The sequence below is a fragment of the Seriola aureovittata genome, chromosome 7 (assembly GCF_021018895.1).
Source record: "Seriola aureovittata isolate HTS-2021-v1 ecotype China chromosome 7, ASM2101889v1, whole genome shotgun sequence".
NCBI classification, from domain to species: domain Eukaryota; kingdom Metazoa; phylum Chordata; class Actinopteri; order Carangiformes; family Carangidae; genus Seriola; species Seriola aureovittata.
In genome coordinates, this window is record NC_079370.1 from 25,259,165 (window position 1) to 25,282,135 (window position 22,971).

General features: G+C 39.1%; 1 protein-coding gene across 3 annotated transcripts in view; it reads right to left on the reverse strand.

Annotated features, from left to right (window-relative positions):
• cep76 (centrosomal protein 76) overlaps positions 1-21,621 on the reverse strand; it is a 32,313-nt gene extending 10,692 nt beyond the window's left edge. For 2 of the 3 annotated variants that reach the window (XM_056381742.1, XM_056381743.1), the window contains exons 1-12: positions 21,398-21,621; positions 20,284-20,439; positions 19,980-20,064; positions 18,433-18,657; positions 18,079-18,264; positions 16,915-17,012; positions 16,564-16,692; positions 15,985-16,176; positions 11,489-11,655; positions 10,506-10,665; positions 10,069-10,242; positions 9,478-9,695 (exon numbers count right to left, since the gene is read on the reverse strand). In XM_056381742.1, the coding sequence (XP_056237717.1) occupies positions 9,478-9,695; positions 10,069-10,242; positions 10,506-10,665; positions 11,489-11,655; positions 15,985-16,176; positions 16,564-16,692; positions 16,915-17,012; positions 18,079-18,264; positions 18,433-18,657; positions 19,980-20,064; positions 20,284-20,439; positions 21,398-21,460 (1,853 nt within the window). In that variant the 5' untranslated portion in view covers positions 21,461-21,621. Of the gene's footprint in view, positions 1-8,307; positions 8,866-9,477; positions 9,696-10,068; positions 10,243-10,505; positions 10,666-11,488; positions 11,656-15,984; positions 16,177-16,563; positions 16,693-16,914; positions 17,013-18,078; positions 18,265-18,432; positions 18,658-19,979; positions 20,065-20,283; positions 20,440-21,397 lie in introns of those variants that run through there. The other variant, XM_056381741.1, reaches the window with a different exon arrangement.
• Between the last annotated feature and the right edge of the window lie 1,350 nt (positions 21,622-22,971).

Here is a 22,971-nt window from a genome sequence, read left to right on the forward strand (position 1 = left end):
GGCAAGAAACCATGTTGGACAACAGGCAAAACCTACATATAGCACCTTTAACCCACTCAGAGGAGTCGGTGGCAGTATTATTATTATTTTGGATTGTTTCATTGCACTCTGTGGAAATGAGGAGATTCCTTGCCATTTATTCTCCCCATTAATTTGGTAAGCATGCAGAACATCAGAAAACCTTGTGTATTCACTGTAACACATTTTTCCTGAACAAGTTGCATAGATCTCACCATCTCGAGGCATTAAGGACCTGAGACTCTGTCACACTGGTAGAAATCCATACATTCAAATAAGATCCCTCATACATTTTCTCTCCTTTCATGGTTCTACATTGTTTTCAAAGCATAAAACTAATCATAACCTATTCAAAGCTACATAATCAGCAGTAATTGCTAAATTAGTTTTGCAGAAAAAAAAAAGACAAGGAATAATCCCAGTTTTTAAGGCATCATCATTCGTCCCATTAGGAATCACTCTCTCCTTCAGTTCTCTCATGCAGTATAATCCAGCTCCAGGCTCGATTCTGCCACCAGCTCGCAGTGCAGCCCTCTCTCCCCGCTGCTCCATGCAATAGAAGACAATCCAGAGTTGGACTGGAGTCATGCAGGGGTCAGCTGCTCCCATGTGAATGTTTTCCCTGAATTTGTTGACGTGACTGAGTTTCAGCATTTCTCAGAACAACAAGCCACAAATGTAATGGTAATTTTGTTTGTGTGCTTAATGATCCTCTAGTCATATGGGATTTGAGTCAATCAAGTGGCAGCATGCCAAGGGCTAATTTCAACCAAATTTATATTTATCCAGGAACCTATTGCTGGGAGCAATTCCCTTTTTATTTCATTCATTAGTTTATTATGAAGTCTGTCTATTGGATATGTGCTTTATATTTTCTAAATTGTGGATCCAGTTCAGTTGATGACTGCATTTACTCTATTTAGGACGTTTTCATTCATTTGATTTCTAATCATTTTACCTGGATGAGGTTAACACACCCTTTGCTCCACCAGGGGTTGGCAGTCCGGATTGTACCAAGTGGGGTAGTGGGACGGTATACATTTTTTTGTGTGTTTTGTTTATTGATCTCCTTCCGTAAATACAAAATTAATTCCTGTTAAGACATCGAAATGAAATGTAGTGAGGAAATGGGGTCAGGTCTTCACACCTAATGTTTTTGGTTTGGTTAAAACAAAGCTTGGAGTGTTTGCACAGTTAGTACTTTTGCACTCTGGTGCAGTTCAACTTATGGTCTGAAGCAGACGTACCAAACAGGTGCAGATACAGTATGTGGTGTTAGTATGAATTCAAAAGCTAAACTACTAATAAATCCACCAACTGTCCGTGAACTGTTCAGGAAGTAATCTGTATAAACAACCCTAATGTAACTCTTTTGGTAACCATGGGAAAACATGCACATAACTGCAGGGATTTTACCCTGATCACTCACTCACTCAATCACTATATTTGGATCTTTAATACACTGTCAGTTCATTAGGTGGCGACCCGAACGTAGTAACTCCAAAATATTACTGACATCTCCTTTCTGCAATGTTTTTCTACCTGTTTGTCGTTATTCATAACAGAGATCAATTTGCAGCCACAGTAATAATACCAATAATCAGTTCTCTGTCAGCTCTTTGTGCAACCACAAAACATACATATAGCCTATACATTAAAAGCATATAGGTCCAGACAGAATCACCAGAATTTGATTTTCACACCTGGTTCCTGATGATGCGCTGATGATGTACAATGACATCACCAAACAGACCCATCAGTGAGTCTGTATTTTATCCCATTCAATTTTACACAACACAGTATAAGAGTAAGGTGATGTGTATGATGACATGGTGTGGACATGAAGGTGCCTCTGGATACACACACGTGTGTTGCTCCTATAACCCACAGACTGTGTGTGTGTGGCTCAGTGATCTTTGTAAAGACGATGCTCTCCACACGGTTCAGACCAGATGAAATGAAGCAGTGACCTGATTCAAATGTCATCAGCCACATTATTTTTGCAGTTGTGAAGCACGCTCTGACACAGTGGTTTTTAACATCACAGCCTCAGAATAAAAGGCCTTCTAACATGAGATCTGATGCAACATCACTAGTAAAAAGCCAAGCTCTTGGTGAAATTTCTTGAATGTTATTGCAACTGCTGCTTCAAATCCCGATCATCAGGGTTTTAGATCTATACCCAACAACCAGATATTATTCTTGTACTTTCCTGAACTAGCGACCTTCTGATATTTCTTCCCTCTCAATATATTCATAAAATGCTCTTTCTCTGTCATCACAATACACCACTGATTAAAGGGATGCACTTATATACATCTATTTACACACACATATATATATTTATACATAAAGAGTATATGGATACACATGGAGTTTTCTATCGGTGTCTCTATGGTGTAAGTGAGGATGCACAGTTCAGATTATTTTTGAACAAATTGTGGAGCAGCATTTATTATTCTGTTTTTCTCATGAAAGCGAGATATCATACTGTTAAAGTCTGAATATGGAAGTATGAAACACTGTTTTTCTGTTCATATAACCCAGACTTGGACAACATAACAGCACCATAGTTTCACAAGTTAATACATTCTGATCATCATCGCTCGGAGGAGGATTGGGGGAGATGAGGCTCCTGCCTGCTTCTCCTATTGCTCTTTTCCCTGTCTTTTCCACTCTTGCATCCCACAACAACAAGCTCATTAAACTGCAAGCAAAATGACATTTCACCCTAACTTCTCCCTCTCTCTCTTGTTTTACATCATTAAGTGGCAGCGTCGGGCTCAAAGGTAGTCGGGCAAACTCTTTGAGAGAAATGGCTCGCCTGGCAAGCGAGCGTTTTGATGAGCTTGTCACTCCCTCACCCCAAACATGCCTCATTAGTAGTTCAGTCGAAACACCTATCTGCACTCCCTCCATGTCCTTCTCCTCCTCCCTATTACACACACACACATGCAAACAGTTTCTTTCTCTTTCTGTCTCTCCCTCCATCTCCCATCTCCCTCTCTGGCCCCCCTCCTGTTTTTCAGCACTAATTAGCTGGCTTCTCCCTCCTCTGTGCTTCCCCAGTCACATCTCAAAGGGAGATGGATATGATTTTTCTTTAACCCAAAGGCCAACTTAATCAGCTGAATTAATGACTTTATTACCCGATAGGCTCCAGGCCATGCAACACATTTCTCTCCAGTGCCCAGCGCTCCTCTCTGTATCTCTCCCACTCCTTCTTTTACCCCCTGCAGGAATTTTTACATTTCAAAAATAGAAATAAGACAAGAGAAAGAGAGGTGCAGAGACCCGGCGATGGGTGGTGGGAAGATATTATGAGAAATATGATAATTGGAGAGATATGGAGTTACAGGTGCACCCTAATGACTACTTTAACAATTAGCTTCAAGCCATTTATGTATAAACAGTGTATGTGGGGGTGTTTCCAGAAAATGAAAAAAAGTGTACACAATCAAATTGTCATTTTTAAAATAACCCTGTACTCACCATCTGCAGGTAAAAGAAGAAGAATATTTGGTTCTTATTATTTTTGTCACATCTGTAACAAGCATTCTATCATTTAAATATGTAATGAATTAGTAACTGTGTCTGTGAGACGGCAAATGACAACATTCACATTCACACACACACATACACACACACACACACACACACACACACACACACACAATGGAAATTGGTGCAGAGCTAAACATCTAAACATTCCTTTTTTATATGGCTGAAATACAGTAATTAGTTGATACATCAGTGTCTGTCAGTGTTCATATTACCACGATTGTAAATCACCACTGATGAGGAGACGCGACATTAGTCCTCTCATTTACTTGACAAACTCTAACAGAGCCCAGGGCCTATACATTGAATTAAGTGACAACAAAATAATAAGGTGGTTCTACATGTAGGAGACCAGCCATGGACACTCACTTCTTACTGCTGTGACCAGAGGAAACAGCAAAGCTCAGTGGCTACACCTGCACTCTGTGTGTGGAGACAAGCTTTTCGTCTTGTGACTCCCGGGGATAAAGAATATTAGAAATAATTAGCAGGCAAAGAAATGCATGAATAGCATATATGCATTTGTATTGTTGTCCTTCCTATGATCACACCTGCAGTCTGACTGTTTCTTAGTGGAACTCCAAGGCAAAGAAGACGGATTAATCTAAAGCAGGTAGCAACCACTGAGGAAACAAGACTAAGAGTCTGCAGCCATGCTAGAGCTAATTGCTAGTGTAAGCATGTTAATCTGTTCATAATGACAATGCTAATGTTAATCAGATATAATATTTACCATGTTCTCTGTCTTAGTTTGATATGTTTGGCAGCATGCTCACAATTGCTAATACGTGCTAAACACAATGTACAGCTGAGGCTGATATGAATGTGATTAGCTTTGCAGGTATAAAACCTAAAACCTAAATGGAGATGATTCATCATCTGGGCACAATGAATGGCTGTACAAAATGTCACAATTTCAGTCTGGACCAACGTTGCCATACATAGAACCACACCACAGGAAGTGGCTATTAATGTATTTTTAGGCTGAAAACAGTTTTCTTAGAATCATGATTCATTTTCGGCTTCTGTTAATCAGAATTAAATTCCCATCAGTGTGGAGTAAGCTTTGACATTCAAGCTGGCAATTAAACCAACACCTTATTTAGATGTTTGCAATTTCCTAATAACTTCCTGGAAAGAACTGTAATATGTAATAATAATGAGGTGGTCAGTGTGGCTGTGTTGAGTTTATACGCAATTATTAATTCTGGGACAAAACTTGTAATTTAAATGTAAAAAAGGATTGAAACTTGAAATGATTGGCCGGAGACTTACTTCAGAAAAAGAGGGAGGAGGTTTGAGCTAAATCTGGGCCCTGTACATGTTCACTCTCAGTGCACATTCCTCTTTTAATACATCTCACACATGTAAAAATGATTAAATCAACAATAGACATCCTCAATACAATCATTAATAACTGGTAATAACACATTTAATACTCAAAATACTTAAAAAATCGCATATTAATTTACATATTTACAGTTAACCATGTAATGTTATTCCCAAGCCTTCGAAATCTGTCCTGCTTTTTAATTGTCACTTGAATATTTTTCTCTGTTAAAGATAAGTAGTGTTCTCTGTTCAAGATCTGCAGGAAGTTTGAGAAGCATACTGATGCAGTGCAGGCAGGATTCTGCACTGAGTGTGTCATTGTCAGTTAATGGGAAATATTTTGAAGATTACCGTGGAAATGTTTTTTTTTTAGATATTTTTCCTCTATAGTGCACCTTTGATATGTTTACTGTCAGTTGAAAGGAGTAATCCCAATGCTCCAGCCAGGAAGGAGTGCAGAGAGGTGTTGCTGGCTCTCCGGCCCTGCATGCCTGTGTATAAAAGTCACCGCACGCCACTGAACCTTACAGTGATTATTGGAACCTAGCTGGGTTTGCAAGTGCAGGTCACATATACTTCATATTCTTGTGAAAACCAAATGTAACTTCACGCTGATGTGCAAAACTAAGTATTATAGTGAGCCCATAAGTCAAGAAACTTTTACCTTTTACCTAGACATGCAAAAGCTTCTTTGTACTCATTGCTAGTTGTGAAAACAGAGTGAGGAGCAGCCCAAGTGTGCAGCAAGGAATTTTGAGACATTAGACAAGTAAGGTGCTACATCACTATGCAACTTTAGTACTTATTTTCCAATATGAAAATATTAAGTGTAGTGTGATGGTGGAGATTTTTTTTTTTTTCAAGTTAGTATTTTTCCAATTATTAAGAATATTTCTTTTTTTCTAACATCCATTTTTTCTCAATGACTTGTCAAAAATAGTATTTAACTGCAAGGCATAATAAACAAACATCCCACGATAATGTGCTAAAGATGGCTGTGAGCTAAAATATATTTCTCCCAATCAACACCATTACAACTGATGATACAGTTATTGACAATACTTGTGAACTGCAGGTGAATTGTTTATAGATGGAAAAGATTCATTAGCAGCTTATGCCACCGTGGAAAGAGGAAGACAAATATATGTGTGAAAAATAGAGCACGCACGATAATGCAAACATAATTTCCACCTGCAGGTTCGTTCTATCTCTATCCAGTTTATCACCATTACCAACGTACAGGCTGCAGAGCCATTTATACTGTGAAACTGATCTTTCAGTCACTTTACATAATCAATTCATTGTTTTGTTTAAACTAAAAGAAATGTACATCCTCTCTACACTCACACATGACACCAAAGTTGATGCTCACACACAGCACCAACAGAAACTTCTACAGAAATTTTCTCCCCTGAATGCAAACACTCACGTCAGCGGTAGTGTTGAGATTCAAGGTGTGAGTGATGGTTTTGTTACACCCAATTTTGCTAGAAACCAGCATCTCCTTTCCTCTCTTTCTGCTTTATATAGTAGCTCCTGTCCCACAGGGCCTATTAGTCAATTACACCTGAGCGCTGCTGTTTAATATGGGCTGAAAACATACCTGAGTTCCCAGCATCAAACACTTCCTTTGCTGTACAGTTTTTCAGTAGTACACGGTAATGAGCGGAGTGAAGGTGTGTGTGCGTGTGTGTGTGTGTGTGTGTGACATTCAGAGAAAAGGGAGGAATTATTCATTAGCTCTCTATTTCACTCTTCCAGCCTCCCTCCTGATCCTCATGTTCAACAACTCTGGGGCAAATGCAGAATTGCAAATTAGCTCCCGGAAAAATCGAATTAATTGGCCATCCTCTCAGGCTTCTAGTCAAAGTTTGGGCTGATGTGTCAACGATTCCCCCAGAACTCAAAACAGCACTGTGCAATATGGCACAGAGTGCGGGGGAAAAAAGGAACAGAGCGAAGCACTCCACAAAAACAAAACTACCCTCTGCGTGTCAATTAATAGAGCACTTCAATCAGGGCAAAACTTTCTGAGCTGACTTCACCTAACAGCACAATAACTCGCTCAACCACGCAGCTGTCACTTCACCTTCTCTGCAATTTCACAATCAGCCAGTCTCAAATTAGAAGTCAACACTCGCCTGTGGGATTTCAGTGGCTCTCAAGCCAGAAGAACGGCCGTGCCGTGGTTTCTCCTCACTTTCAAAGGTGAAAAATAGCTTTAATATTTTTGCAACATTAGTGGAATTAAATTTCATCCTTTAGTTCTACAGTGGAGGTTTGTTAATGGCTATTCCGGATTTATACATCTCTACTGATTAAATATACACCTGCTGATTTTATCATGTTTTATCAGACAGCGATTTCTGGAACGGATCAGTGAAGTGACCACAGTTACATCATTCATTCTGCATTTAAAGATGCTCTTAAGAGCTGTAAGCAAATGGCTCTACTGTTTTGTATGCGGCAGGCCAGGCGGCTGCTGTTCGCTGTCTCAACATTAGTCTTAAATCGCCATCTAGTGTTGTGTTAATGTATTACAAATGAATATTCATGAACAGTATTAATGTTCACTTTGGCTCAGTTTTTAAACAGTTTCTCTGTGCAAAATTCACAACACAAAACCTTTAACAACAAAATGCTGCTCTTACATATAAAACACCAAAATCACTTGCTCAGTCCATTGAACACAATCAGCTCATATAAGCCTGAGTTTGTTTGAAGCATTTCTCCTTAGTTACACAACAATATCTTAGAGAGCAGCAATTAAACAGGATTACTTATATCCTATATTTCTCATATGAGACAAACAAAAAGAAAAAGAGATGCAATCAATTGCCTTGCGATTACTATCAAAATGTTACAATGTACTGAAATTATACTGCGGTTTATTGTCTACTATTACAGTCTCATTATAACTTACATTATCAGAGGAATCCTCAGAACACAGGCAGTGCATTTTAGGTGCCTGTTATTCAACTACAAATTATTAAAAAAATCTAACTCTAAATATTTCATATATTATACATATTTACATAGTTACAGTATTGCAGCATATTCAATAGCTAAAATTAAAGTTCAGTTTTAATTTTTTCTACTTGTCATCCGTAAAATACTGATGAAATGACCGCTGGCTGTTGTGATGTGAGATACTGACTGTTTGACAGGATTATTTATGTCATTATGACTGTAAAATTTTTCAAATGCAACAATGATAAAAATCATCATTAAGAAAACATATACACTGTTGTGATGCTAATAAACCCTCTGCATCATTTTCTACCTAATTTAATACAGATTCTTTACGTTTTTTTTGTGGCTATGTGAGATTTCTGGGTGAAAGTGTTTTGAGTTTGTTGAAACCGTAGTGAAAACCGAGCTCGGACAATAGTGAAATACTGTAATGTGCACTGAATTTTTAATATTTAAAACTAAAATGCAATTAAAAAAAACTTTCCTGTTCCTGTTTCCTGTTAATATTCATGAAAGCAAAAAAGAATAGATGTTTTCAATTAGGTCTCTAAAATGTACATCATAACAAAAGTTCAATTTATTTTCAAAAATAGATATATAAATACAAATCTGATCGTAAAAGTCTGTACAAATGAAGAGGCTGCCGGACTACAAAATAAAGGTCTAAGCACCAGAGTAGAGATAAAAGTCACAAACATCTGTTAAAAATGTCTCTATCACTAAAAACAACAGTGTAATCATGGATGCAGGTTTTCTAATGCAAAGTGTGTGCAGAAATATATATTATAAAAACACGCCTGCCGATGGGCAACATTAGCTGGTAGCTACCATCTCTGTGCAGCTCAGAGTACAGAGCGATATTTACATGCAAACATGAGCCACACTGCACACGCATTCTCTGGATACACAAACACCCGGACACGGACTGCCAGCCTTACATGGTCGCCACGACAACAAACTATTTCCTGGCACAATGGAGACCTGCACAGAAAGTGACATGAGACACAGAGTAAGAAATGTGGAGAGCTGAAAAGTCTTTGATAAAATAATAACAAATATAAGAAATATATAATAAGAAATATAAGTAGGGAAGATTCTTTTGACCTAATGGCAACGCTTGACAAACTGAGTCAAAACTGATGGCTGTGTGTTCATGAACCCTTTCATAGATAAACTATGTAGTTACACATGATGAAGGCAGGAGACAGATGGCGTGTCTTTCGAGCCAGATTTCAATCTGTAATGTTACTCATATGTAATCTGCCAGCAGCTCAGGACAAACAGCGGTTTCAGTTCTGGCTGAATTTTCAGAGAGACTGAATCGTGCTGAACATGGACATGTGAGGATGTGTTTAATTACTGTTGCTTTGTGATGTTCTGAAAACACTACAAAGACCGACATATTCTCTGGTCCCTGTAGTGAGATTCCCCTCCATACAGAGTGTGTGGTTGGATTTTATTTGGAGTATAGAGCTGCAGTACTCAAGGACATGCCTGCCAACGTGCAGTTCATCCCCCCAGTAACAGGTCAAGGGATTTTTATAACCACACACATTCGCTGCTACCCATAGTATAATCAAAAAAGTGTCTCACCTGAGGCAGGTGGCAAAGGCTCTGCGAGCACTGCGGTGTAAGAAGTGTATGGGGAAGCCCTTGAAGGTGTGTCCGTCTGGCACTGCCCTCCTCACTGCGTCCTGGAACTCCTCGTTGCCACAGGACACCCCGGTGCAGCGCTCCAGCTCATAGGCTGATAAGGCGGAGGAGAGCAGGTAGGACAAGTGGTCGTCCCAGACTGTTGCCAGATCCAGATCCTGGAGGCCAGACCAGCACAGAGCCCATACTGTGGTTAGTGATTCTTACATTGCATATCAAGACACAGCACCTTAGCTGTAATTAGCCAATGGCACTTAAAGGATTAGTTCATCAAAAACTGTGGTCACTTCCTCCCAGTGGTTTCTAGCCACACCCAGGTTTGTATGAAAATATAAACATATATGTATATTTAACTGAATTTGTCAAATACAACTTAGATTATAGTATAACAATAAGTTAAAGGTAAATTACTTAAATATAAATGTAAATAACTGTTAACCCTAGCCATCATCAGCTTCCCGAGCACAACACAGCACAGGCGAGTTATGAATCAGCTAAAGCTTCAGGTATCCATATCCAGCAGGGTTTTACCTTCCTGTGCTCAGAAACCAGGTAGCGCATCTCCAGCTCCAGCTGGTTGCTGGACGCAGCAGGATCCAGAGATGGGGCACAGAGCGGAGGCAGAAGGGGCAAAGAGGTGATAGAGCCTGGGGCACACACAGACTTCAGAGCCTCTTCACTCATCGCCTTCCACCGAGACTGATTCTGAGGGAGAAACAGGCACATGTTTGCTCACCATGGGTTCTATTAGATCTTCTCTGGCCAATCTGATTAGCAGCCTTAATGAAGAAACTCATTTCACCAAACCCTGAAAATTACTATTCACACAAAACCTCCCAGTGAAGCAAATGTGAACAAGACAATGATATTTCAGTGGCACTAAGTACAACAGTGGACCATGATGTATATGAGAGTGATGTTTCCCACTTCACCTGTTAAGTGATGAAGGTGGGGGTAACTGCTCCTACCTGGAAGTCAAAGACACAAATCTCCACAGCATCGGATGGCTGGCAGTTGGCCAAGAAGGTCTGGTGGTTGAAGACGCAGCCCACAGTGCGGTAGGGGGACGAGTGTTTGGGCTGGGGGGCCAGGGGCGGGGCATCCGGGTCTATGGCCTTGTGGAGGTATCTGAGCACAAGGAACAGGAGGCACAAACTTACAAACAAAATGATTTATGTGATAAAAATGGAACATGATGCACAGTTTCAAATGCATCTTTTCACAATCTGCTATAAACAGATTCAAATGAAATTACAACTGTGAAACGAAAATATTAAAAAAATATAAAAAAAAAACGCACAAAGGTCAAAATTCTTGGACAAAAAATCTGTCAAATGTAGACAAAAATATTGAGAGTGAAATATCTTATATACTCTTACAAAACACATAAACACAGTACTTCAAACAATAACAACAATACATACAAAGGTCCTAATTTTCCGTTACTTACTGTAACTTCACAAACTCATTCAATATGAAATCAGCTCTTATTTTTTTTGGCTAAAACGACAATAATTAATGGACAAAATCCCAGAACTGGATAAACACCAGAATATAATCAATTGTTCCTTGGCCCAAAGCCTGGCCTCCAAATTTCATGGAAATCCATTCTGAGATCTCCTGCTGACAAACACACAAAGACTGTCTAATGAGGCAAAGTGAGGCGAAAACAAAAAAACTCTGTGTAGTTCAAATGATTTCGTTTGGCTGCAGCAGTTGCAGGTAAACTAGCTGAAAATTTTGAGATTTATGTATAAAATATCTGTGAAATACAACCTTTCTCCTTCTACAATGTTAGAAGTACCCATTGCAGAATATCTACAATATGCTGCATTGCTGCACATGTCCAACATGTTGTAACTACACTGAGAGCACCACTGTAGAAGCTGTAGTTTGATGCCGGAGTGACAAGGGAGAGGTGACCGTATAATAAGAAAAAAAAAAGTCAGACCTGTGTGCAGCCAGGCTCTCCCAGAATGTAATGCTCCCATCAGTGCCGCGGGTCAGGACCCAGGTGTGTGGCACTCCCTTGGCTTTGGTGCCCACACACACATATGCATCCAGGCCAAAGCCCAGCAGGAGGCTGCACAGCAGGGTGGCGTGGTCTTCACAGTCTCCCTGAGGAGGACACACAGTGCTCAGTTTGAAATGTGGAAACTGTAGTATCAACAGTATGTTAACCATGTGTTTGGAACATTAATCAGGACTGATACAACCTATACTAACCTTTTTTTATTTATTTTTATTTTAGCTTTGCAGCACAGGATTATTTTGTGGTTCATTTTAGGTCGTGTGTCTCTAAAGCTGCAAAGTTGCAACAGATTCTTTTAATCCTGGTGAAACCTCTTAAGCCTCTTGAGCTTCTCCATTCAGTGGGGGACACTTTGAGTTCCAGCTGAACGCACCATAAGCTTTAATATTAAAATATTAGCTGATATTTTGTTACACAGTGTTCCAAAAGGTCAAGAATTATCTTACAAGCTCAATGACAATCTTTGTTTTTCGTGAAGGCTGGGTACAGAGCAAAGACGTTAGGTGGAATATTAAAATCTTAAAATATTAGGGCCTTAATATCAAAATATTACCACTATCTTAAAATATTTTGAATTAGTCTCAAAATATTAAAGCTTTTTCCTTGAAATACTGGAACTTTTACTTTGAAATATTATGATTTATTTCAAGAGGTTTTATGACTTAAAATATTACAACTTTATTCTCTAAATATCACAATTTCTTCTGAAAATATTACAATTTTTCCTGGAAATATTATGACTTGCAGCTTAAAATAGTTCAAGTTTATAAAGTCGGTTTCAGGACAAATTCATAATTTACACTGTGAAATGGCTGGGGGACATTATGTCCTGTCAAAGCCTTGAAAAGATCCACTATTCAGCTTCTAACTCAAACAAAATGTTCCTGAAGGTGTGGGGACCTTTCCTAGAATACTTTCAAAATCTTCAGTCTAACTAACTATTTGTTTTTCTGTCTTTCACTTGATTGTTGTCAGTAATACAGTCTATAGAAACTTATCCATCTCTAAACCCCTCATTTGTTATTTATTTATTTCCTCTCTTTCTTTCTTTTCTAAATGAAAAGCCTGACTTCCAGCAGCTCTCTGTTGTACTCCAGGGGTGAAGCTCCTTTTTATATAAGGAATTCTGGGTAATATAAGGAGCTGGAGCTGGTGAGGGGTGAAGGAGATAAAGTTACATGTTGTGCTCCTTTAATACAGACACCTCCTGCTTTGTCATGTGTATATGGTACACAGTGCAAACACGTTAACAAACTTACTGGTGTTTTAGTAATTCAGTCCCACACTGACACACCCATTGTACACTATACAAACGTGCACTCTGTCAATTTGTTCAAAATTCAATAAAAAGATCTTTGGAGAAATATTCACACTGTAACGGCACCGAGTTGTTCTCTATGCACTGTTTGTCTTTCTCAGAAGTGTTGAACCCACGAGAAAAGTTTCCTGGACAGGAAATAAGCTCTGTAGTTATCAAATTGTCCCTGACAGTAGCAGCTTTTATTTGACTTTTCTTCTTCCGTTGAAGAGGCCTGGACTGAGAAGGGACTGCGACTATTACTATTACTGCTGCTGCTGCTGCTGCTGCGTGATGGCTCGAGCTACAGGCAAGTCAGAATGATAGATGTTCCCCAGAAGTGCTAATATGGACGGCAGCATCAGAACAGGCTGGGGACTGATGAGGCTAAATTAATTTTCCCTGGAATGAAACTCATAAATCACAGCTGACAAGGGCCACTTTGTGAGAGTGGTGTCTTGTCTGTCTTGCCAGCCGCTCACAGAGGAGAGGCAGGAAACATTTATCCTGTGGTGGTCTGGGAAATTCCACGCTATCTAGTCGAGAGATGAAAATGCATCAGTCAGTCAACTTGGAACGAATCCCTCTTTCTCAGAAATGACACAATCGGCTGTGCTCAGAAATGGAGTGAGTGTAAACGCTGCTGGACCAAGTTTATGCGGCGCTTCCTGACTTATTGAACCAAACTATATATTTAGGGCAACAGAAACGTGTGACATTAATTCAAAACACACATGATAGTCAGAAGGGTCAGACTGAGATTGATTTGATGGAAATAGAATTACAGTTTCACTTCATTAATTTGATGCATTTCTGCCAACTCTGTTTTAAGAATACAATTGCATGAACTTCAAATGCATCCACTTTATTTTAAATTAGTGATGCCCCGATTGATCAGCTGCCAATCATTATCGGCCAATTTTCATATTTCATGTCTGCGGCTGGGAGAAACACTGTGTGCGGTGTAGTGTAGTCCCGCCTCCCAGCATGCCACAGGCCGCCAAAACAAAACAACAGGTCTGCCGTGTGGAACCTTTACATCTGCAATTAATGCCACGGTAAAATACATACAATTTGAATGCATTTAGTTCTATTTTCGTTAGTTCTACTCTTTAGTTTGCACTACTTGCACTGTTTAGTGTATTGAATAGGCTTAATAACCTTTATATAAATATAAATATAAATTAATGAATTATTAAATTGTGTAATTCAGTTGTCCTTAATGTAGGATACTTGTTGCTTTGCTTTGGAGTTTTTTGTACTACTGTTTGTGGTCCTTTTATCAGGTTACGCTGCCGCCTGTTGGAAGTCCCAGTACACTACAAAACTAAGCAGGCTGACCAACGCTAAACCAGCTGCTATAACAGAACACAAACAATAATTGGTATCTGACATGGATCGGCCGATCTCACTCACAGATGACAGGTATCGGTGGCAAAAAAACATGATCGGGGCATCCCTACTAGTGATTTCTGGTTCTTTCACACAGCTATCATATAGAGAGGTACATACAATCATCTTAAAGAGACCACAAATAAAAGGGACACAGCTAGTTTTAGCTAAAAACACCAAAGCAAAGAAAATAGGAAAAGCAGCTATGATACAGAAGTGTGATTTTATGTAAGATTTAAACCGGTTTAAATTGTAAAGTATCTATTGTATGAAGAAAAAGACAAACTCAGGTTTAGGAAGATACTATGACTTGAACAGGAATTAAACAGTCTGTAACCTTTGCAGAGATAACTGTCTGGAGACCAGTATCACATTTTGTTTGAGTGTAAGAACGTAAGCAGAGTAAGTCACAGGGACAGTATTATTCAAACCATGTATCTATGTGGTGAATGTTATTTTGTTTTGTACTTTATTAAATTCCTTCTTGAGTAAGTCATGTGGCGCGCACACACACACACACACACACACACACTACCCACCCTCATACCCCACATAATACAATCTTCACCCCTAAATCTTATTTTATACACACCATGTCATGTCATGTCCTATGTTATGTCAACTGTCTATTAAATTTTATGGTTTCTAAGTTAAAATGTCTTCGATTTTTGTTTATCATTATAAAGTAAAAAAAGTAATGTCTTCATTCCTGCTCGGTGTCTTGTCATGACTGTATTCTATATTAAGTTTGTACTCCAGGTCAAACATGCTCGAGTCAATAAATGTGAATCTGAAATTCCTTGGTTATTATAGAGTCATATTAGACACTGAGAGGTTCTGTCATGCTGCAGTGGAGCGAGAATCCAAGAATAGGTCTCAGTGTTAGTTGGAAAAAATGTCCACGTCACACTCAGAGGTCATTGGCCTGTGATAAGATCAGTGGAGGAGTCACCAGGCTGGATTTTATTCATCTGTATTTGACCTGAGAAAAATTTTCCAGTAGGTGTGATGTGGTTGAAAATGTATGACCTAATTATTTTAAATTCAATATTCAGTTTTGTTCGTCTCCACAAAAGCTTCACAGTGCATGAAAACAATGGAGGGAAATGGTAATAAAAATGGTTAAATGGAGGATTGTTTCCCTTTTGATCATCGCCGACTTTAATATCCAGTTATCTCCATCTGTCATAGTAATATTATTATCTTTGGAAAGATTTATTCATTAGTACTCCAGCACTGTAATGCTATGTCCAAAGTGTTTATACAGAGCAAAGCAAAGGTTGTACTAGAAATAACACAAAGACTATTAGAGAGATGCCAAATGGAGAGTTTGGATGATTGCCCTGCACTGACTCAAAGACAGTATGTCACAAACAAGACAGTAAATCACAAAAAGCAATAACAAAGTCTACACTTTATGAAACATTGAACATGACTGGCCAGAAAATATATGGCTTAACCAGGTCTAAACTATATTTCAGTTCCAGTAAAGATAAAGATGAAGATACCTTCCACATCCTTTGATCTGTGGGATTCATAATTCATGTGTAAATGGACTACTAAAATAAATGACATTTTACAAACTTCAGATTTATTTCTAATGAAACGCATGTGACTTCACAGGAACTTTGATATGAGAAGCGGTAAAACTGCCAGTGTACATCTCTGTCGGTAAGGCTCTATAAACACAGTAAGTGCATTAACCTTTGAAGCCCATTCTCCTTACCTTCCCTCTGCACAGGAAAGCCATTAAAGTGCACCACTGCTCCTGCTTGCTTCCTCCTCCTCCCACCACCGGGGCCTTCTCGTGGGCCAGCAGGCTGACGAAGCGGGCCGCCTGGCGAGGACTCTCCAGCAGCCGGCCCGCCCGGAGGACACGCACATAGGAACACACTGGTCTGCTGATGCCATTCTCATCCTGCATAACGCACAGACACACACACACACACACACACACACACCCAGAGGTAAAGGGACGGCGTGCAGCCACATATGAATTTGAGGAGCTCAGGATTCAATAATCCTTAAACTGGTTAGGAAATGGAGATGTCCTCCTCCCAAACCCCTAACACACTAAACCAGTGCGTCAGTGGCAAAATGCGAATAAAATGAAGTTGTTCTGAAAAACTCCCTCATCGGTGTCTGTGCATGTAACCCTCCCCTCTGTATTCACTCCACAGGTTTATTGTTTATAAAAAAAAAATAGAAAATATATAAAATAGAAAACCTGCCTGGTTTTAGAGAAATGTCCTTAAACTTAAACAAACTATGTGACACACTGTAAAGGTTTAGAGTTTAGATGAACCTGAGCAAATATCTTGACCATTTTGGACTGATGTGACGGTCGGATCTCCAGGAATTCCCTCCACCACTGTTTGGCATAAACCAAGAAGAGCCTCTCCTTCTCTGCCGTCCTCTGCCTCTCCAGTGATTGCTGAATGAGAAACCCACAGCAACATCATTACACTAAATATAGAGCTTTGATGCTTCGTGCTCAATGATGATTCATATTAACAAGGAATATTGATCCGTAACAGCTTTCTGTTGTACTGAGCTACTATTAGTTCACAGTGGTTTATTTCATTCATGAATAATGAAGCAGATGAATAAACAGTGCACCTTACAGACAGAGATAAAGAGACTCCAGTGTGCTGACCTGTGTGCTGATGATGTCACTGCTCAGAGTCTCTGTGAGAGGAGGGTACAGCTCCAGGCTGACTGTCAAAACACCTGCTGGGACTTTACACTCACTTCCTGGTCTCACACACACACACACACACACACACACACACACACACACACACACACACACACACACACACAGACTCAGTCTACTACAGTTTTTATCCTCAAATTTAGATCATTTCATAATTACTTTCTCTGATCTTTGCTCATCTCTTGTAAAATACTACAAAAAAGTTGCATCTTCTGGCCTCTAATATTATTCAACATTATTCAATGAAGAAATCTCTTTGGTTGAACTAGTCATAATTCATACAAATATTCCTCCTGAGAGGAGTAGTTGGAAGCAGAAGCTGCTTCATTTTTGGATTTTCAGCAGTCTGGCTGGTTGGGAACCAATGTTTTACAGCCTAACAGGTTTAACCAATGTGAGGAAAAATGTTTTGAGTATGAAAAGCTTTCAGTGTAGCCGGGAGGATCAGCCCCAAAGAGAATGCTTCAACAGATTAGTCAAACCATTAAAAGCTGAAAATGCTTCCCAGTTACCAGCTATGACAGTGGGGCTGGTATTGTTTCCATCTTGTGTGTGTGTGTGTGTGTGTGTGTGTGTGTGTGTGTTTATATGTCTGTGGACAGATTCTGTCACGAGAATAGCATCAAAACCACAAGATGTTGTTGTTGCAGTCATGAAACTTTACAGTTGTGTAGTTGAGTTCAAAGATGAGTGTGGTCTGACCCATAAGTACTAAGTGCTCATGTAAAAATGTAGTGATGACTGCTGAGTGCTCATTGGTCAGAACGTCAACATGTTGATGGTTGATGCTGCTCTCTAGCCTCTTTTATTTCTTATGTAACTATTTTTTTTTTTTAATTCAACTGTCATTTCATTTTTTTCTCCCGGTGACGTGAATGATCAAAGACTTAGCTAAGGGTGTCACACTTCGGATCAAGCTAATTGGATTGGATTACATTACACTGGAAGTATGACATAATAAGCAACCACTCTGCCAATGAATGCACTCAGAGTTGTTGGGTCTGAACTGTAGAGAAGATACATTAAAAAATACTAGAATAAAATGTGTAATTGTGTGTACAGCATCACTCTTATATTAACTGCAGCAGAGTCACTCCTTCTCACCAACTCCCATCAGCTCTACAGCAAAGCAGGTCTTTCCACTAGGCGAGCTGAGGACTGTCCTCCAGTCCAGGAAGTAGGATGACACCAGCGTCGTCTCACTGGAGGTGTCCGTCTTGATCAGGACCAAGTGAACCGGGTCACACATGGACAGCATGGTGGTTGCATCTGCCATTTTACTGCCCTCTCCTGCAGCACCAAGAGCAATGACATTCATTGGTGGATTTAAAGCAGTAGTCTGCAACATTTTCAAAATAGTAAATGTTTAATAAAAAGTGGGAAAAGTAAAAAACTCAGAACAGATAATGTCTGAGCACTTGAGCATGACGGACACCAATACTTCAGATTTAAAGGTACCTATGCCATCTTTGTGAATCTCTAAGAGGAAGCCCTCCTCCAGGTTGGGTTCACAGGCACAGGGCACTGGCTTTGAGCGAAACCTCTGGTTGCGGAAGTGCAAGTAGAGTGTGAACGTGGAGCACACCTGACCAGGTAAAGGCTCTGGCTCCTGGAGGTGCTCCAGAAAGGCCTTACCTCCGAGCACTTGCAGATACAGGCACCGCCTCGATGGGTCAATATTGGCTGAGAGAAAGAAAAGAATGTTTTCAGAGAACTGTTCAAACATTGACAAGGATATTAATCTATTTTGTAGTAAACACGCTCAAAACTATAGGGAGGTGTGCCAACTGTACAAGGCTTCTTAATAACTGTGAGTGGTGAACAAGCAAAAATACTAGAGGCTGAACCACTCTGACACTTATCCACCACAGACTTTGTTCCATAAGCTGAACAAATCAAATCACATCATATATAAAGACAGTCTGTGTATATAATATATAACAGCACAGCTCATATATACATATTCATATACAGTAAACAGTATAATCTGGGGTAGATTTCCCACAAAGAAACCATCACAGTAATAGAAAAGGTTAACATACTGAGTGACAGGAACTCACTTCAATAGAAACAGCAAAACCCACTGTGGGTGCATGTACAGAATACAAATGTACAAAAGTAGTTCATAGATTAATACTGCATACTGTATATTGAACCTTTAATATTTGGCACTTAATATTTTTTGTCATATGCCACTTAGGCTTTGGAAATATCCAAAATCTCGATACAGTCCAGCCCAAAATGTAGAATATTATCATGGTGGGTGTTTCAGTTGTCTGTTTTTTTGTAATAATATATAATTATGCCATCATATTTTATGTTTCGGGTGCAAGCAAGGCTCATAGATCTTATTTGTCCCAAGCCAAGGTATACTGTATAGTAAGCAAAGCAGTGATATGAGGGTCAGACTCAACAGCAGGGCAGACTATAAGAATAATAATAACAATAATTTGATTTTATAAAAATATTGTTTTTGAATGGAAAAATCGTAATACTCAATATTAGCAAATATCAGCCCAAGCCTACTGATACTATAGTATCCCTGCTATTAGTGTTTATATTTTCATATAATCAGGGTTAGAGACAGTCTTTTTGATGATGTTATTCCTCTCATTTATATTTCATATTACGCCATTTTGGTCGCAAAGTCTCTTTGGTAGGATATTCTGAATTTTCTACTTTCAAATTGTGCAATTATAAAGGACTATTTGTCTAGTTGATATACTTTTATATATTTGCATTATTTATGTCCACCCATATGAGCTTTTGCTGTTTAGTTTTACATATGATGTAATTTGTCTTGCTCTTTAAACTCTGAAGCAGGCAGGCCAATGTCAAAACATCAGCTTTTAGTACAGTAAAGTCTGTGCTGCATTATCGTCAAAGCGCTCTTGCATCTTTGCAGGTATTTTTGCTGCCTACAAGTAACAAGGATATCTTTACTGAAAGAAAATAGCCCATGTTATTATGTTGGTGTGTTTGTGTTAGTAAATGATGTTTCTTACATTTCTTCAGATGAGTAATATCTTTGTCAACAAAGTGAGTAGCAGGCTTTGGAGGAGATCCTGTTTCTGCGTCTGTGGCTGCTCCCTGTCCAACATGACAGAAGTACAGAACAGTCAGCAGGTGATTGATTTCATACACTGGACAAACGGTTATCTGGATCTAGGTTCAAATTAGTATTACAACAATTAATATATTTGAGTATTTGTTTTTGACATTCAGCTGGGAAGGCTCTATTTCAATTTTGAATCACTCGATCATCGAGATGGCAAATCTGTAAAAAGGCCTGCAAAATGGCTGGTCAACCTGGGTGAAGTGTAGGTCCTTCATCACATCGTCTATGATACCCCTGCACTGCAAAGCACGGAGAAAATCTGCCTCCGACAGAGATCGATGTGCTGGGCCTTGATCATCCCTCACAGTCTCAGCCAGCACCTCTCGGATCTTCCCATGGATATCCATCTGTCAACCAGAGAAAACTGAATTTAAACCACTTTTCCATTCATGCTGCTCAAACAAAAGTCACAAAGATGCATTTTAGATTTTTTTTACGAAGGCTTTCTAATTATCACCTGCCGTAATGGGATCTGATTACCCTCTTTAAGATTGGCTTTCTGCAGCATAGCAAATTCATGATCGGTGAAACTGACACACCACTGACAAATTATAGGATATCAGAAAATGATGTTGATGTCATTTTTGGTGGGTCTCCTACCAAACAAGCATGTTCATTATGTGTGGAGAATATGATTTATAGGTCGTAGCATCTCTGTACACCACAATCCTTCTTTTATGGTATGCTGTGACACATTTTACCTTTATCAAAAAAATGCAGTTCTTGCGAATTGAATATTGCACTTTACCATATTGCGATTTTGATAACATTTCTATTAAATCTTCAACCCTATTTCAGAGAGAAATAATTTCATTAAAACAAACACAAATAACTATTCCACAATGAGCCAAATACTGGAAAAAATCTACCTGACCAATAATATATTGTTGTAATTCTCATACTGGCCAATTATATATCAGAGCTTCTCTACTACTACGTTTCTTTTCATGTCCCATCTGGGGACCTCTTCACACTGTGAATGTCAGAGAGCAGTCAGCCTGCACAGCTAGGTCCTTACAGCAGGATGCTTTTTATATACAGTTCATGGTAGGATGCGGTGCAGCAATTACAACTAATATATACTAAACTCATATTTAGTACAGCCGACTTATTAAAGGACGAAGTTTAGTGGTGCCATTTATTATGACTCAAAGTGTGTGAGCTTTTGTTAATAATCAAAGGGAAACTTCGCTTTAGGCAGACCGGTCTCCACATTTAAACATTTAAACAATTAAAAAATTGACATTCTGTTTAATAACGCAGACATGTACAGAAATATAAGCTAGCGTTTTGTAGTTTGCTCACCTTGAGCAGATGGTTGTGAATGATTTGCTTCAGCTCGGAGGCTTTCTCTGGAGGCAGAGACATCGTAGCTGATCTCTGACCAGCTTTAACCCCAACCAGCTGGCGATATGGTGCTAACAGGAACAATAAACAACTACGTTTGTCTTATTTTCGCTATATTTGGTCTTTGTATACGTTAGTCGTTTGTCACACAGCAAATCTTTCATCCTGACAGTCACAACACAACTGCCAGTTTAAACTGTGGCGGAAAAGCGAGCATGAATACGACTGTTCTGCTGCCTGATAACGTCTGGACAAAATCCAGTTCCTCAACAAGCCTGCCCCACACCAAAATAACTAACGTCGAGTGGCTGTTCACTAATGAGATACTTCCAATTTAGAAGACATTCATCTTAGTTTTATTTCATTCTGGTTAAAAAATATTTGCTATTTTTATTCAGGGATTGACTTGGCTACCCTTATTATCGTCTGCAGCAACATTCGATTTGCGACAATCAGTAAAGGACCCTTTTGTAGTTCAAATCGGAGTTTGTATCTATAGACACTGAACCATCCATCCATTTATTTTCAACTGCTCAATCCGGGGTCGTGGTGGCAGCAGGTAAAGTGAAGTACCCCAGACGACCCTCTCCCCAGTGACATTTTCCTGCGGGACACCGAGGCGTTCCCAGACCAGATAACATGTATAACCTCTTCAGCGTGTTGTGGGTCTGGGTAGTATCTCCAGGTCTCCAGTAGGAGGCGCCGCGCAGACTTTCTAATCACATGCCCGAACCAACTCAGCTGGCTCCTTTTGGACGTGAAGGAGCATCGGCTCTAATGTCAAGTCAACCAGTATTGTACTATGACAGTTTAGATTTTTTTTTCTCCCATTCTTAAATTCATTTATAACATTTATATGATTATTCTTGCTTTAGTACTCAGGCAAGACAAAAAAAATCGGCATTGTTATTTTTCAACAAAGATACTCACTGCATATTCTTAGTAGGGGTAAGCTAATAAGGAAGATTTTAGGGGACTATATTCAAATGATAATGTACTCCCACAATAGCATTATAATTTTCTACATAACTTATGTATGTGTTAGTTGCGTAAAAATGTAAATTTATGCAAAACACCAACAATTTGCATTTTCATTTTCACATACTTGTACAGTCATTCTGTTATATTAAGTCATTCTGTTATATGAAAATGGAAAAGCTGTTTGACATTTAATTTTAAAAGTCATACCCTGCAGCACAGTTTTCACTGCTCTACAGCGGAAAATATTTAAATGCAATATGCAAAACATCTATTGCGATTTCATGTACAAGTCACTACGCTCTTCTGGGATCAAAGTGAAAATAAAAATGCAAATGTATAACAATCGGAAATTGAAAACGAAAATAGCATTTGACATTTAAGTTTTAAGCTGCAATACTTAACCCAGGCCTATAAGATTCACAATGCAGTTCTCCTAGCCCTGGGTTAATGTCTGTTGGAACTAATGTTCACATTTTAGAATAACACGTCCATTATATACTGTAACTCCATTTGACACTGGCACCGTTTAGCCACGTGTTTAGTCGATTTTA